Genomic DNA, 12,717 nt, shown 5'->3' with positions numbered 1-12,717 from the left:
TTCTGGTAAATTAGTTAGATTTTTGTGTCACTGCTCACAGATAAATGCTAATACCTAATCTCTGGCAAGACTGTGTGCAATATATCCCAGTGACAGAGTGCTTGTGAGTATTTTCAGAGTGCATGGTGCTTTTGGTTTCATTAGAGGGGAAAAAAAGTCCACTCCTGATTTCAGTAGCTGCTGTATTAGTTTTCAGATTGGCAGTGAACCTTCTTTGGCAGGAAAGGATAATAATCTCTCTGGTTTCGTAATGGAAATAACAATAGGACATGAATATAAAAACAGTCCTACAATACAACTGAGGCAAAACAGACAAAAATAAGGCACTACATAGATGCTCTGTCCTTGTTCTCGCTGCCATTAGAGTAGGTGGCAAAACGTCCTGATTTTAGTAACAGGGTAGTGGGACAGAAGCCATTTTTACTAAGGCTTTACAAGCTCCTGTTAATAGTAAGGTGCCTGTGCTCTCCTAATTGCAACATCTGGTGACCACGATGGTGGCAATAGTAGTCATTGGTGTATACCATCCCTCCATCATCCCTCCTGCTTTCGGTTAGTGTGTTTGCAGTGAGTGAAGAGTGGAGCATGCTAGACCTTTAGCTGTTGTCGTCATTTACAAATGAGTGAAAAAACAGAGCTATTACAACATTTTGAAACTCAATACAGCCATTATAAGAATGTGTTCAACACTGTCAAGTGAACTTCACGTGAAAACCATACCAGTACTGAGTCATAGGCATTCATTTGCCAGTTAGGTAAACTGCTGTTTGTTCAGAGCTGTGCTTTTTCCCCACCCTACCCTTGGCACAATTGATCAAAACAGTGATGGTTGACTTCTGAAATAAGCAACACTGGTGAGGTGGTCTTCTGGTACAACGCATGTTCGGCTCCAGTGAAGGAGATACGTGGCATATAGCCCACACCCTGAAGAGCTGGGCAGGAGGCAGCCATCGGGAGCAGCCGACCGTGTTACCTGTTATGTGCTCTGCTGTTTTCTGGGACTCTGTCCCAAATCTGTCAGTGCTGGCAGCAGGGGGGTATTTTGAGTGTTGTTTTTTTTTTTCCCTCTGAGTTTGGTTGCAATTGTAACTTCAGTGAAATTTCTTGTGGAGTCAGCAGCTGTGCAAAGTGAGTAGAGGCAGTAGTGTCCAATTGAGCTGTCAGCTTCTTCTAAAATTAATTATTCAACCACTTGAATTTTTAAAGTGATAAAATCCCAGAGATGTAGAAGGCTATAGTTATTTCCCAGAAAGCAATAAGGATTAAAGTAAGGGCATAGAGTTTTTCAACATAGCAGCAGATGCCTTTCTGGAAGGAATCCATCTTCCAGAGGAGGATCTCTGGAAATCTGAGAAATGTGTTCTCAGTGGCAGTACGTGGGTAACATTTTATGGCCCATGCTGTACCAAGTGCCAGGCTAGGTGACCTACTGGTTCTTCCTGGCCTTTAAGATCGGGACCCTTCCAGTTTTCTGAAGAGCATTTGAAAGGGTGAGTCTGAAAGCCACCGCGTTAGTGTACGTGCAGGAGGTGCTAGTGCCACGATGCTGAGCTGGGTGGGCTGTTCTATACTGCAGGTCTGACCCTGGAACTGGACAGTGTGTCTTCAAGGGCAGCCCTTCGCACTGCAATCAAAGAATCATAGAATCATTTAGGTTGGAAAGGACCTTTAAGATCATCGACTCCAACCATTAATCTAACACTGCCAAGTCCACCACTAAACCATGTCCCTAAGCACCACATCTATTTGTCTTTTAAATGACTATATACTCTTTTTTTTCTTTATAGTTTTGAAGTTTTTCTTGCTAGCAAACACACAGCAGTGTGGCCTTGTGCCTACATCTCCTCCAAGCATGCCTGTATGTTTCCCAGCTTCCTTCCTGTGCTTTTTTTCTGAAATTAGAAGTTACTTCTACAGGAATAAAAATAGATACCAATACAGGATAAGACCAGGGGAAAAGGTCTTAGGAAAGACCTTAGGAAAAACCCCCTTAGGAAAGCAAGGGGGTTAAGTCTATCATTTTTAAGGTCTTCCTGAGCTGAAAATTTTTAAGATTTCTTGGTCTCACTTTTCATCAAGAGTCTTTTAAGTTCTATCTAACTATCTGTCTTTGTAGCGGTACATTTTAAATAGGCTGGCAGCAGAAGTCCTCAGCTCTGTAAGGGTTTGCAAGTGAGTTGCCTTTGTGTTTGCAGACTTGACCTATTTTGAAAACATTGTTCTTAAAGGCACTGTTATGTCACCGCTTACTATATTTGCTGCAGTGGAATATAAGTTACTTATTTTAGCAAAAGAAGAAGTAATTGTTACTTTTCTTTATTAACTTTACTCCAAATAATGTGAAATGGTGAGTCATGTATTTTGATTTGCAACAGAAATTAGGGAAGGGGAAGAAGAGTATATGGAAAATTAGTGATTTACTGCCTGATACCATTGTCAAAGCATATTTTTTGCAGCTGAGTTGAATTATTTCTTCTTATTTCTAATGCATTCTTTTGCTATATATGGCTATAAGTATATAAAATGTATAAATATATAAACAGGCTATATAAATATATAATTCAACATGATTAACAGTGATTTCTGTTATCTAGTAATATATAACTGAAGTTTCTATCAGTAATGTCTGAAGAAGAGTGATGTAATATGAAAGACAAGTATGTGGCTGGAATTTTGTTGCAGAAGACAAAATGGACTTTGATACTATGATACTAGGTTCACTTGGTAGGTGCTTGACAAAATGGACTTTGATACTGTGATACTGGGTTAACAAGCTAGATTCTTGACCTTGTGGTGTTTAATTATTTCGTTTAGCCTAGTAGGATCTTTTTGATTTTCCTTTCATTTATATACTTTATTTTAAATGTCTGTAGCTCCTTATGAAGTCAGACACTCTACTCACCAGCAAGATGGACCATCATCAGGGAATTATGGAGCCAAACCTGCACTTCCCTGTTCAACTCTTAATCGGGTAATGAATTGCCTATTTTTCTTTAATAGTACTATTAATAAAACAATAGAGAAATTAAAAAAAAAAAGGCAGAAGAATTCTCACTTCAAAAGTAAAAAGTATTCTCCATGGTGTTTGTAGCCTAGAAGCATGCTTTTTTAGTATATGAAAAAAGAAAAAAGGCTAATGTGAAGGAGAAATTAAAATTAATAATCCAGTTGTTTAAACTGCTGAAACTAAGTAGAATGAGAAGGACCAAATAGCATAGATAGGAAAACTAAACTGAGAATCTTCAGTTCACAAGTAAAAATAATATTGAGGTTATCCTAGCAAAAGTAAAACATTTTCATTTAAAATATATGAGGTTTCACAGGGATTCCTGCTTGATTTAGAATGCCGTCTTGTAACACATGCACAGAATTTATGGCCTAATACTCTGCGTATTCTTTTTTTTCACCCCAGTTGGTTAAATCACATCTCAAACAGAATAAATTAATTTCTGGGTATTTGTTTGCTTTTATGAGATGGGTCCTATGTTTCCCTGCTGGTTGCAAAAGCAGATCTTTCCGACATTCCAGTATGCGTGCTGTGCATTTATTATGCAAACTGGTTGTTTGCCCTAAGGAAGGACAAAGCTATTCTAAGGGAGAGCTTTTCCTAAGTAAGTAAGACTCAGAGACTCTGTACCTTTTCCTTAGTGCTTAGCACCCCACACCCATCATAAAATGTCACCTGAGCCTCAGGAAAAGATCTACAGGTAGTGTCTCTAGAGGTTTGCGTGTCTCCCTGGCTTGGCGTAATGTGTGCTGAGTTACCTGGGTGAGCAGAGGGTCCAGAAACAGTATAGCTCTGTAGTTACAGCACCTCTCCTGGACTAAATACGTAGTTTCTTAGCACAGCTAAATTTTCGTGCACCATGCTACATAAATACAGCTTTAGGTCCTTCACTGGTTGCATCCATTTCAGGTGTACAATGTGCAGTTGAGGGTTGTAATGCATGGCAGCCAAAATGAAGCCCCAAAATGAATCCAGAGGTAGTAAGGTATGACTTGGACTTCCCTTTTTTGTGGCCAGCAACAGTGCAATTTCCTTTTTCTTTTAGCTTCAGTCATGTAAATGTTCTTTAATTGTCTGGGTAAAGATACCTCATATTAGCCTCAGCTTTAACAGAGAAGTAGTGGGATGGTAATCAGGGTAGCCATTTCTGCTTCTCATCTTCCTAAAATACCGTCTGCTATTAGAAGAGGGTGAATCTGGTTTCTTGAGGTTCCCAGTGCGCTTCTGGCCCCCCACCTGCGGCTGGTGCCAGTGTCCCTCCCTCAGTCTCTTTCAGCAGAGCGGGAGCAGCAGGAGAGCAGCACGCACTACTCGGATGACCTTTGGAGGATAACAGAGGAGCAGCGAGACTACTACATCAACCAGTTCAGGTCCCTGCAGCCTGACCTGAACTCCTTTATTTCAGGTAATTTTTACCAAACACCATGCATGTCGAGTAGAGGGACCAAGCTGAGAGATGCAAAGTGTTAAGTAAATGAATTAATTCTTTTTTCTTTCTAGAGTGTGTCTATGAGAAAGAGTTGATTGCATTTTCTTTTTAAAGGCAAACAACTCAAAAGAGCAAACCAGTACTGTGGGCATGATGCTTTTTCCTAAATATCCTGATTTTAGAAAAATAATTACATCTAAGGGAGAAGTGTTGGCGATTCAGTAAAAAATAAAATGAGCTCTCTGTATTTGATCCACTATATTTGTGGATCACACCTGCAGTGTATATTGAGCTGAAAAACCCCTTAGGGTTGTGCTTGCTTTCGCAGCAGCAATGTGGCAGCGTCCATGTGATGGAAGTGAAGCATGCTCTGTCTAGCTTTCTCTGTCACTTATTCACCAAGAGACAAATGGTCCAACAGCTATATTAGCATCTAGTTAATCTGAGCATCTCTCGGATGTAAAGTAACCAGCTGCTTCTGGCACGGCAGACCTGGCCAAAGGTAAATAATTGGAGAATTAATTACCAATGGTTGATAAGGTACGGTTTCCCAACAGGTTCTGTGGCAAAGAATTTCTTCACAAAATCAAAGCTGCCCATCCCAGAGCTTTCTCACATCTGGTGAGTACTGTAATGGCACTGGGGATGTGTATCCTGTTTTTTTAAAAGACGCTTAATTCAAGAGTTCTTGTTAAATTTTGAAAAATGTCTTCAATTATAATTATTGCTCTTATCTCCAGAATCACTTTCAGGCCCAAGCAGCAGGGTGCTCATTGATCTTCCTGACATGCTTGTTTTCTGGAGAGATGTTCGCCTACGCAGCAGGACTGGGAAGGTTTGAACAGCAATATAACTGAGAGCTGTTCTTAAGTGTATTGTAAGCAGCACCATTAGCTCAACGAACTGACATTTTTCATGAAACGACACAGGGGAGAAGCACCTCTGCAGTGTTTTAGATGTGTTGTTGGTTTTATGTTTCTGGCTGTGTTTTGTCAGAGGAGGCCTAATTAATGCCTAATTTTTAGTAAGTACGACTACATAATTCATCAGTGCTTTTCTAATGAACCAGTACACTTACTTTTAATGAGCTTATTTAGAAATGAATGCAGATGGAACTGTACATGATAAAATTTGAGAAGGATTCTATTATATTTTCATAAACAACATGGTGATTTGTAATTCAGTGTCATCCTAGCATCTCGGATAGGAAGAACAAACAGTTTTAAATGTTGATCAGAAGTGCTGATAGAGGTTTTACTTTTGTATATGCTTTTATGAAGAGAGATGAGAAGAAAAGCTTCCAAGAGCCTAAACATCTGTCAGGGTCAAAGAATACGTCTGGAATCTTTTCAAAGTGGATTGTCAGTTGTGAAAATAAAAAAAAAAAAACCAACTGAAGAAACATAGTGTTGGGGGAAGTGAATATTGGAATTTAAGTTTAAGATTACTTAAGAAGAATGGATTAACCCAATATGTTAACAAAACACGTTTTATATCTGTTGCTGACACAAGTTGTTTCCTGTGCAGAATTTAAAGAAAAGTATTCCTTTCTGGTAGATAATTATAATTTTGGGATGATGTTATTTATCAGGATGTGTTGCTGTGTGAAACACATGGGATGTTTCAGTCTTTGTCACTATAACCTCAACAGCTTGAAAAATGCTCATAACTTTCAAAGAGTAGGAAGTTATAAGTTTATTTGTTTTAGTCTATGTGCTTGTGATAAACTATTACTCAGTTCTTGCAAAGAGTTAATTTATAAAATTAAATTCTTGAATTTCTGAAGTCTAGTTTTAGTGTTTGAGAAGCATCTTAGAATTAAAGAGAGAAATGCTTTAGTGAGAAGTTAACATTTAAACTTGTCAAAAGCATTAATTTAGCTCTTCTCTTGAGGCTAGTCAGTAGTGCTAAGTAACCGTCGCTGAAGTCCATTTTTAACTTTTTCTGCTTGAACTGGTTTAAGATCCTGCATGGATTGGCCAAAAGTGCTGGCAACCATTGGAGAGTTAATGTCACCCTTGGAAGTACAGGATATGTATTTCATGTTATAATATATACAGAATCACAGAATCACAGAGTGTTAGGGATTGGAAGGGACCTCGAAAGATCATCTAGTCCAATCCCCCTGCCGGGGCAGGATTGCCTAGACCATATCACACAGGAACGCGTCCAGGCAGGTTTTGAATGTCTCCAGAGAAGGAGACTCCACAACCTCTCTGGGCAGCCTGTTCCAGTGTTCAGTCACCCTCACCGTAAAGAAGTTTTTCCTCAAATTTAAGTGGAACCTCCTGTGCTCCAGCTTGCAACCATTGCCCCTTGTCCTGTCAAGGGATGTCACTGAGAAGAGCCTGGCTCCATCCTCTTGACACTTGCCCTTTACATATTTATAAACATTAATGAGGTCACCCCTCAGTCTCCTCTTCTCCAAGCTAAAGAGACCCAGCTCCCTCAGCCTCTCCTCATAAGGGAGATGTTCCACTCCCTTAATCATCTTCGTGGCTCTGCGCTGGACTCTCTCTAGCAGTTCCCTGTCCTTCTTGAACTGAGGGGCCCAGAACTGGACACAATACTCCAGATGCGGCCTCACCAGGGCAGAGTAGAGGGGGAGGAGAACCTCTCTCGACCTGCTGACCACACCCCTTCTAATACACCCCAGGATGCCATTGGCCTTCTTGGCCACAAGGGCACACTGCTGGCTCATGGTCATCCTGTTGTCCACTAGGACCCCCAGGTCCCTTTCCCCTACGCTGGTCTCCAACAGCTCTGTCCCCAACTTGTACTGGTACATGGGGTTGTTCTTGCCCAGATGCAGGACTCTACACTTGCCCTTGTTATATTTCATTAAATTTCTCCCCGCCCAACTCTCCAGCCTGTCCAGGTCTCTCTGAATGGCTGTGCAGCCTTCCGGCATCTCAGCCACTCCTCCCAGTTTTGTGTCATCAGCGAACTTGCTGACAGTGCACTCTAATCCCTCATCCAAGTCATTAATGAATATATTGAATAGAACTGGTCCCAGAACCGACCCTTGCGGAACTCCGCTAGACACAGACCTCCAACTGGACTCTGTCCCGCTGACCACTACTCTCTGGCTTCTTTCCTTCAGCCAGTTCACAATCCACCTCACTACCCGATCATCCAGACCACACTTCCTCAGTTTAGCTGCGAGGATGCTGTGGGAGACCGTGTCAAACGCTTTACTGAAATCGAGATAGACCACATCCACAGCTTTACCATCATCTATCCACCGGGTTACGTCCTCATAAAAGGCTATCAAGTTGGTTGAGCAAGACTTCCCGTTGGTGAAGCCATGCTGAGTGCCCCTAATGATCCCCCTATCCTTGATGTGCCTAGAGACAGCACCAAGAACAAGTTGCTCCATCACCTTTCCAGGGATGGAGGTGAGGCTGACTGGTCTATAGTTACCTGGGTCCTCCTTCCTGCCCTTTTTGAAGACTGGAGTGACATTCGCTTTCCTCCAGTCCTCAGGCACCTCTCCCGTTGCCCACGACTTAGCAAAGATGATGGGAGAGTGGCCTAGCAATGACTTCCGCCAGCTCCCTCAGCACCCGCGGGTGCATCCCATCAGGGCCCATGGATTTATGGACGTCCAGGTTGCTTAATTGGTCCCTGACCCAGCCCTCATCAACCAAGACAGATTCCTCCTCTATCCTGACTTCTTCTGAGGCCGCAGGGGTCCAGGGCTCCTCAGGACAGCCTCCAACAGTATAGACAGAGGCAAAGAAGGCATTCAGTAACTCCGCCTTCGTGTTATCCTCTGTCTCCAGGACCCCCACCTCATTCATCAGTGGGCCTACATTGCCTCTAGTGTTGGCTTTACCTGCAATGTATTTGAAGAAGCCCTTTCTGTTGTCCTTGACCTCTCTTGCAAGGTTTAATTCCAAGGAGGCCTTAGCTTTCCTAGTTGCCTCCCTACATCCTCTGACAACAGACTTATATTCCTCCCAAGTGGCCAGCCCCTCCTTCCATGATCTGTACACCCTCTTCTTCCACTTGAGTTTGCCCAGCAGTTCCCTGTTCAACCATGCAGGTCTCCTGGTACCCTTCCTTGACTTCCTACCTGTTGGGATGCTCTGATCTTGAGCTCGGAAGAAGCAGTCCTTGAATGCTAACCAACTATCTTGGGCCCCCTTACCTTCTAGTACCCTGTCCCATGGGATTTCCCCTAGCAATTGCTTGAAAAGGCCAAAGTTGGCCCTCCTGAAGTTCAGGATACATACAGATACATACCATCATGTTGCATGGTATGATGTATAACAAAAAATGTACTTAAAAAAAAAGAAAAAAGTGACAAGTCAGTACTAGAAAATTAGCTTGCTTCATCTTCCCCGAGACAAATGTACGAGTTAAGACCAAGTACGAATGACAGAGATGCTTGTCTTTTAAAATACCCTTTCTCAGAATTGCATTTCTGTCTCCCCTGTGATTGCACATGTATGTTTCCCTGAGGTAACGGCTTGGAAAACTTGTGCCTGTTGTACCCGCAGGGAGCTGAGTGACGTGGATTGTGACGGGGCGCTGACACTCGCAGAGTTTTGTGCCGCTTTCCACCTCGTGGTTGCGAGGAAGAATGGTTACCAGCTGCCGGAGACGCTGCCGGAGACACTGCTGCCCGAGTACCTTCAAGCAGGTAATGCTCCTGCAGCAGGTCGTGTGCCTGTAGCCATCTCAGAAACCCAACGTGCACATAAGACGGGCTTCATTTTCCATCCTGCAGGTAGGATGGGGTTCTATGCTGCGTAATGGCTATCTGGTTGCTTTTTGACGCATGCATTTTTAATTGTGCTTATGAGACGATTGCTGAAGAAAGGATGTATAAAAGCACAAAATAGTGATGCAAAGCGTAACAGTTACCTGCCCCTCAATCTTTGCCTCTTTGCTCTGGTGTGCTTCAGGTCCCCTTATACCTGAAGTGGCAGGTGCTTACCTGTACCAAAGATAATCTAACAAGATTTACCTGGCTTTTAACTCTTTTGATGATTTTTCCCTTAAGTATCTGTCTCTTGGAGATGTGTTGAAAACAATACTGGACTGCTTTAGAACTTCTTATGCTAATATATTTTTTTAGATTCAGTTACTGGTTGTATCAAAGGTTGAATTTTTTTGTAATGCATTTTATGTAATCCACAGATTCTTCTATAAGTGATTTGCAGTAATGACAGGGAGATTACAACAGTTTGTGTAGCACAAGAATAAATTAATCCAAAATACAACATACCTCAGTAACAATGTGCAGTGAGAGACCTGCCCTTTCATTTGTTCTCTTCGGTTATGTCTCTTTTAATTATAAATGAACATTGAAATATATACTGTTCCATCTAAAAAATGTGCATGACTTTCTAGGGCAAGGAGGATTAATCGCAGATGGTAATTACAGGGCTAAGGGATAATATTTAAGACCTAATAAAATCTCCATTAAATTTGATGACACTGAATATATTAAAAGACAGGAAAAGAGCAAATCAAGCTGTAGTTAGGAAAATTAAATGTTCACCTTGTATCAGATTTGTGAAGTAATTTCTGATGGAGTCATGTTCCTTATAATCCACTGTCTTCATATCCAAGGGGAGAAGCTCCTATAAAACCTGCACTTCCAAGTCTTCATCACTTTTAGTCTCCCTAATTACATTCCCTTGTCATAATTATAACTACCCTTTTCCCTCCAGGGCCACCACTTTGTTCTCTACTCTCATACCTGTTCTCCTCATAAATTAGCTTGTAAGCTCCTCCATGGAGGTTCTTGTTGGTGTGTCTTCACATTAAGCCTTTTTGGGTAAAACTGCAATGGAAATAACTATCTCTAGTAGTAGGGGATCATTCTGTCAATGGGAGGAAGAGCATGGTAAGCTGTGGTTGTTCCCTGGGAGTCCTCTTTTTCCTGAATTTGTCCCTTTCAGCACTGGAGTCTACCATTTTCTTAGATGATTATTGTTTCATGGTGTTGCACGCAAACAAGCATTTCAAGCTAATCTTCGTGGAAGAGGTGAAAGGACTAATTGTTTGTTGTGGGCACTTTAAATACCTCAGCTAATATGCTAATTCTGGTTAACTTGAGGGTCTGAAAATGTCTCATGCTGATTCTGCTGCCTAGTGAGGATTCAGAAATCTGTCTTTTGAAAGACTTGCATTAACAAAAAGCAGAACATCTCAACACACTGTAACACCATGAATGACAAGAAAGCATAGAGCCCTCGTTGTATCAACTTCTGAAATGAAAGCATTGATAAGTAAGCAAGTGCCTCATACACTTACCTAAAATGTCAAAGGAAATTTTCAAGAGAAACTTTTTGTTTTCATGTTTTCATAATTTGATTTCTGTGGAACTTCAGATTTCTTTCTTTCTTTTTTTTTTTTTGGCTTGTTAGGAACCCAGTGAAGATTACTGGAAACTGTTTTTCATTAGGTGGTTGTATTAGTTTCTGAATGAGGCAGAATTTCGTTCAAGTGAAATGTTTGCATCCGGTAAGAGTGTTAAAGCTTCAAATAAAGTGACTTGGAGCATAAGACAGAGCATTGAAGAATGAATTAATCGTGCTAGTTTTACGGCTTGTTCTGTAAACTTAACAAGCGCAGGGCCCAAAGCTCTCCTGGCACAGCTCCATTGGAAATTTGACCCACCACCTTCTTTTCTGAAAGTTTTTATTAAAACTAATTTATGGAATCTCTAAAGCTATTTGCCCCATATGTAACCCACTGTATTGTAAATTAAGACAGATTTGCAAGAGCTTAATTTATTCAGATAAACTAGATGCTAGCCAGAAACTATAAATTAGATGTGAGAATCTGCCTTTCAATATATTGAAATATAAGGAATATAAGTCTGTTGTCAGAGGATGTAGGGAGGCAACTAGGAAAGCTAAGGCCTCCTTGGAATTAAACCTTGCAAGAGAGGTCAAGGACAACAGAAAGGTCTTCTTCAAATACATTGCAGGTAAAGCCAACACTAGAGGCAATGTAGGCCCACTGATGAATGAGGTGGGGGTCCTGGAGACAGAGGATAACACGAAGGCGGAGTTACTGAATGCCTTCTTTGCCTCTGTCTATACTGTTGGAGGCTGTCCTGAGGAGCCCTGGACCCCTGCGGCCTCAGAAGAAGTCAGGATAGAGGAGGAATCTGTCTTGGTTGATGAGGGCTGGGTCAGGGACCAATTAAGCAACCTGGACGTCCATAAATCCATGGGCCCTGATGGGATGCACCCGCGGGTGCTGAGGGAGCTGGCGGAAGTCATTGCTAGGCCACTCTCCATCATCTTTGCTAAGTCGTGGGCAACGGGAGAGGTGCCTGAGGACTGGAGGAAAGCGAATGTCACTCCAGTCTTCAAAAAGGGCAAGAAGGAGGACCCGGGTAACTATAGACCGGTCAGCCTCACCTCCATCCCCGGAAAGGTGATGGAGCAACTTGTTCTTGGTGCTGTCTCTAGGCACATCAAGGACAGGGGGATCATTAGGGGCACTCAGCATGGCTTCACCAACGGGAAGTCTTGCTCAACCAACTTGATAGCCTTTTATGAGGACGTAACCCGGTGGATAGATGATGGTAAAGCTGTGGATGTGGTCTATCTCGATTTCAGTAAAGCGTTTGACACGGTCTCCCACAGCATCCTCGCAGCTAAACTGAGGAAGTGTGGTCTGGATGATCGGGTAGTGAGGTGGATTGTGAACTGGCTGAAGGAAAGAAGCCAGAGAGTAGTGGTCAGCGGGACAGAGTCCAGTTGGAGGTCTGTGTCTAGCGGAGTTCCGCAAGGGTCGGTTCTGGGACCAGTTCTATTCAATATATTTATTAATGACTTGGATGAGGGATTAGAGTGCGCTGTCAGCAAGTTCGCTGATGACACAAAACTGGGAGGAGTGGCTGATGTGCCGGAAGGCTGCGCAGCCATTCAGAGAGACCTGGACAGGCTGGAGAGTTGGGCGGGGAGAAATTTAATGAAATATAACAAGGGCAAGTGTAGAGTCCTGCATCTGGGCAAGAACAACCCCATGTACCAGTACAAGTTGGGGACAGACCTGTTGGAGAGTAGCGTAGGGGAAAGGGACCTGGGGGTCCTAGTGGACAACAGGATGACCATGAGCCAGCAGTGTGCCCTTGTGGCCAAGAAGGCCAATGGCATCCTGGGGTGTATTAGAAGGGGTGTGGTCAGCAGGTCAAGAGAGGTTCTCCTCCCCCTCTACTCTGCCCTGGTGAGGCCACATCTGGAGTATTGTGTCCAGTTCTGGGCCCCTCAGTTCAAGAAGGACAGGGAACTGCTAGAGAGAGTCCAGC

General features: G+C 42.6%; 1 protein-coding gene across 6 annotated transcripts in view; it reads left to right on the top strand.

The window, feature by feature from the left end:
• REPS2 (RALBP1 associated Eps domain containing 2) overlaps window positions 1–12,717 on the top strand; it is a 103,174-nt gene that overhangs the window by 41,605 nt on the left and 48,852 nt on the right. For 4 of the 6 annotated variants that reach the window (XM_068425280.1, XM_068425279.1, XM_068425281.1 and 1 more), the window contains exons 5-8: window positions 2,874–2,971; window positions 4,274–4,412; window positions 4,994–5,057; window positions 8,942–9,171. In XM_068425280.1, the coding sequence (XP_068281381.1) occupies window positions 2,874–2,971; window positions 4,274–4,412; window positions 4,994–5,057; window positions 8,942–9,171 (531 nt within the window). The remainder of the gene's footprint in view (window positions 1–2,873; window positions 2,972–4,273; window positions 4,413–4,993; window positions 5,058–8,941; window positions 9,172–12,717) is intronic. The other 2 variants (XM_068425284.1, XM_068425282.1) reach the window with 1 other exon arrangement.

This window comes from Nyctibius grandis, chromosome 2 (assembly GCF_013368605.1).
Source record: "Nyctibius grandis isolate bNycGra1 chromosome 2, bNycGra1.pri, whole genome shotgun sequence".
Classification (NCBI taxonomy): domain Eukaryota; kingdom Metazoa; phylum Chordata; class Aves; order Nyctibiiformes; family Nyctibiidae; genus Nyctibius; species Nyctibius grandis.
This window is presented reverse-complemented; position numbering and strand designations above follow the sequence as displayed.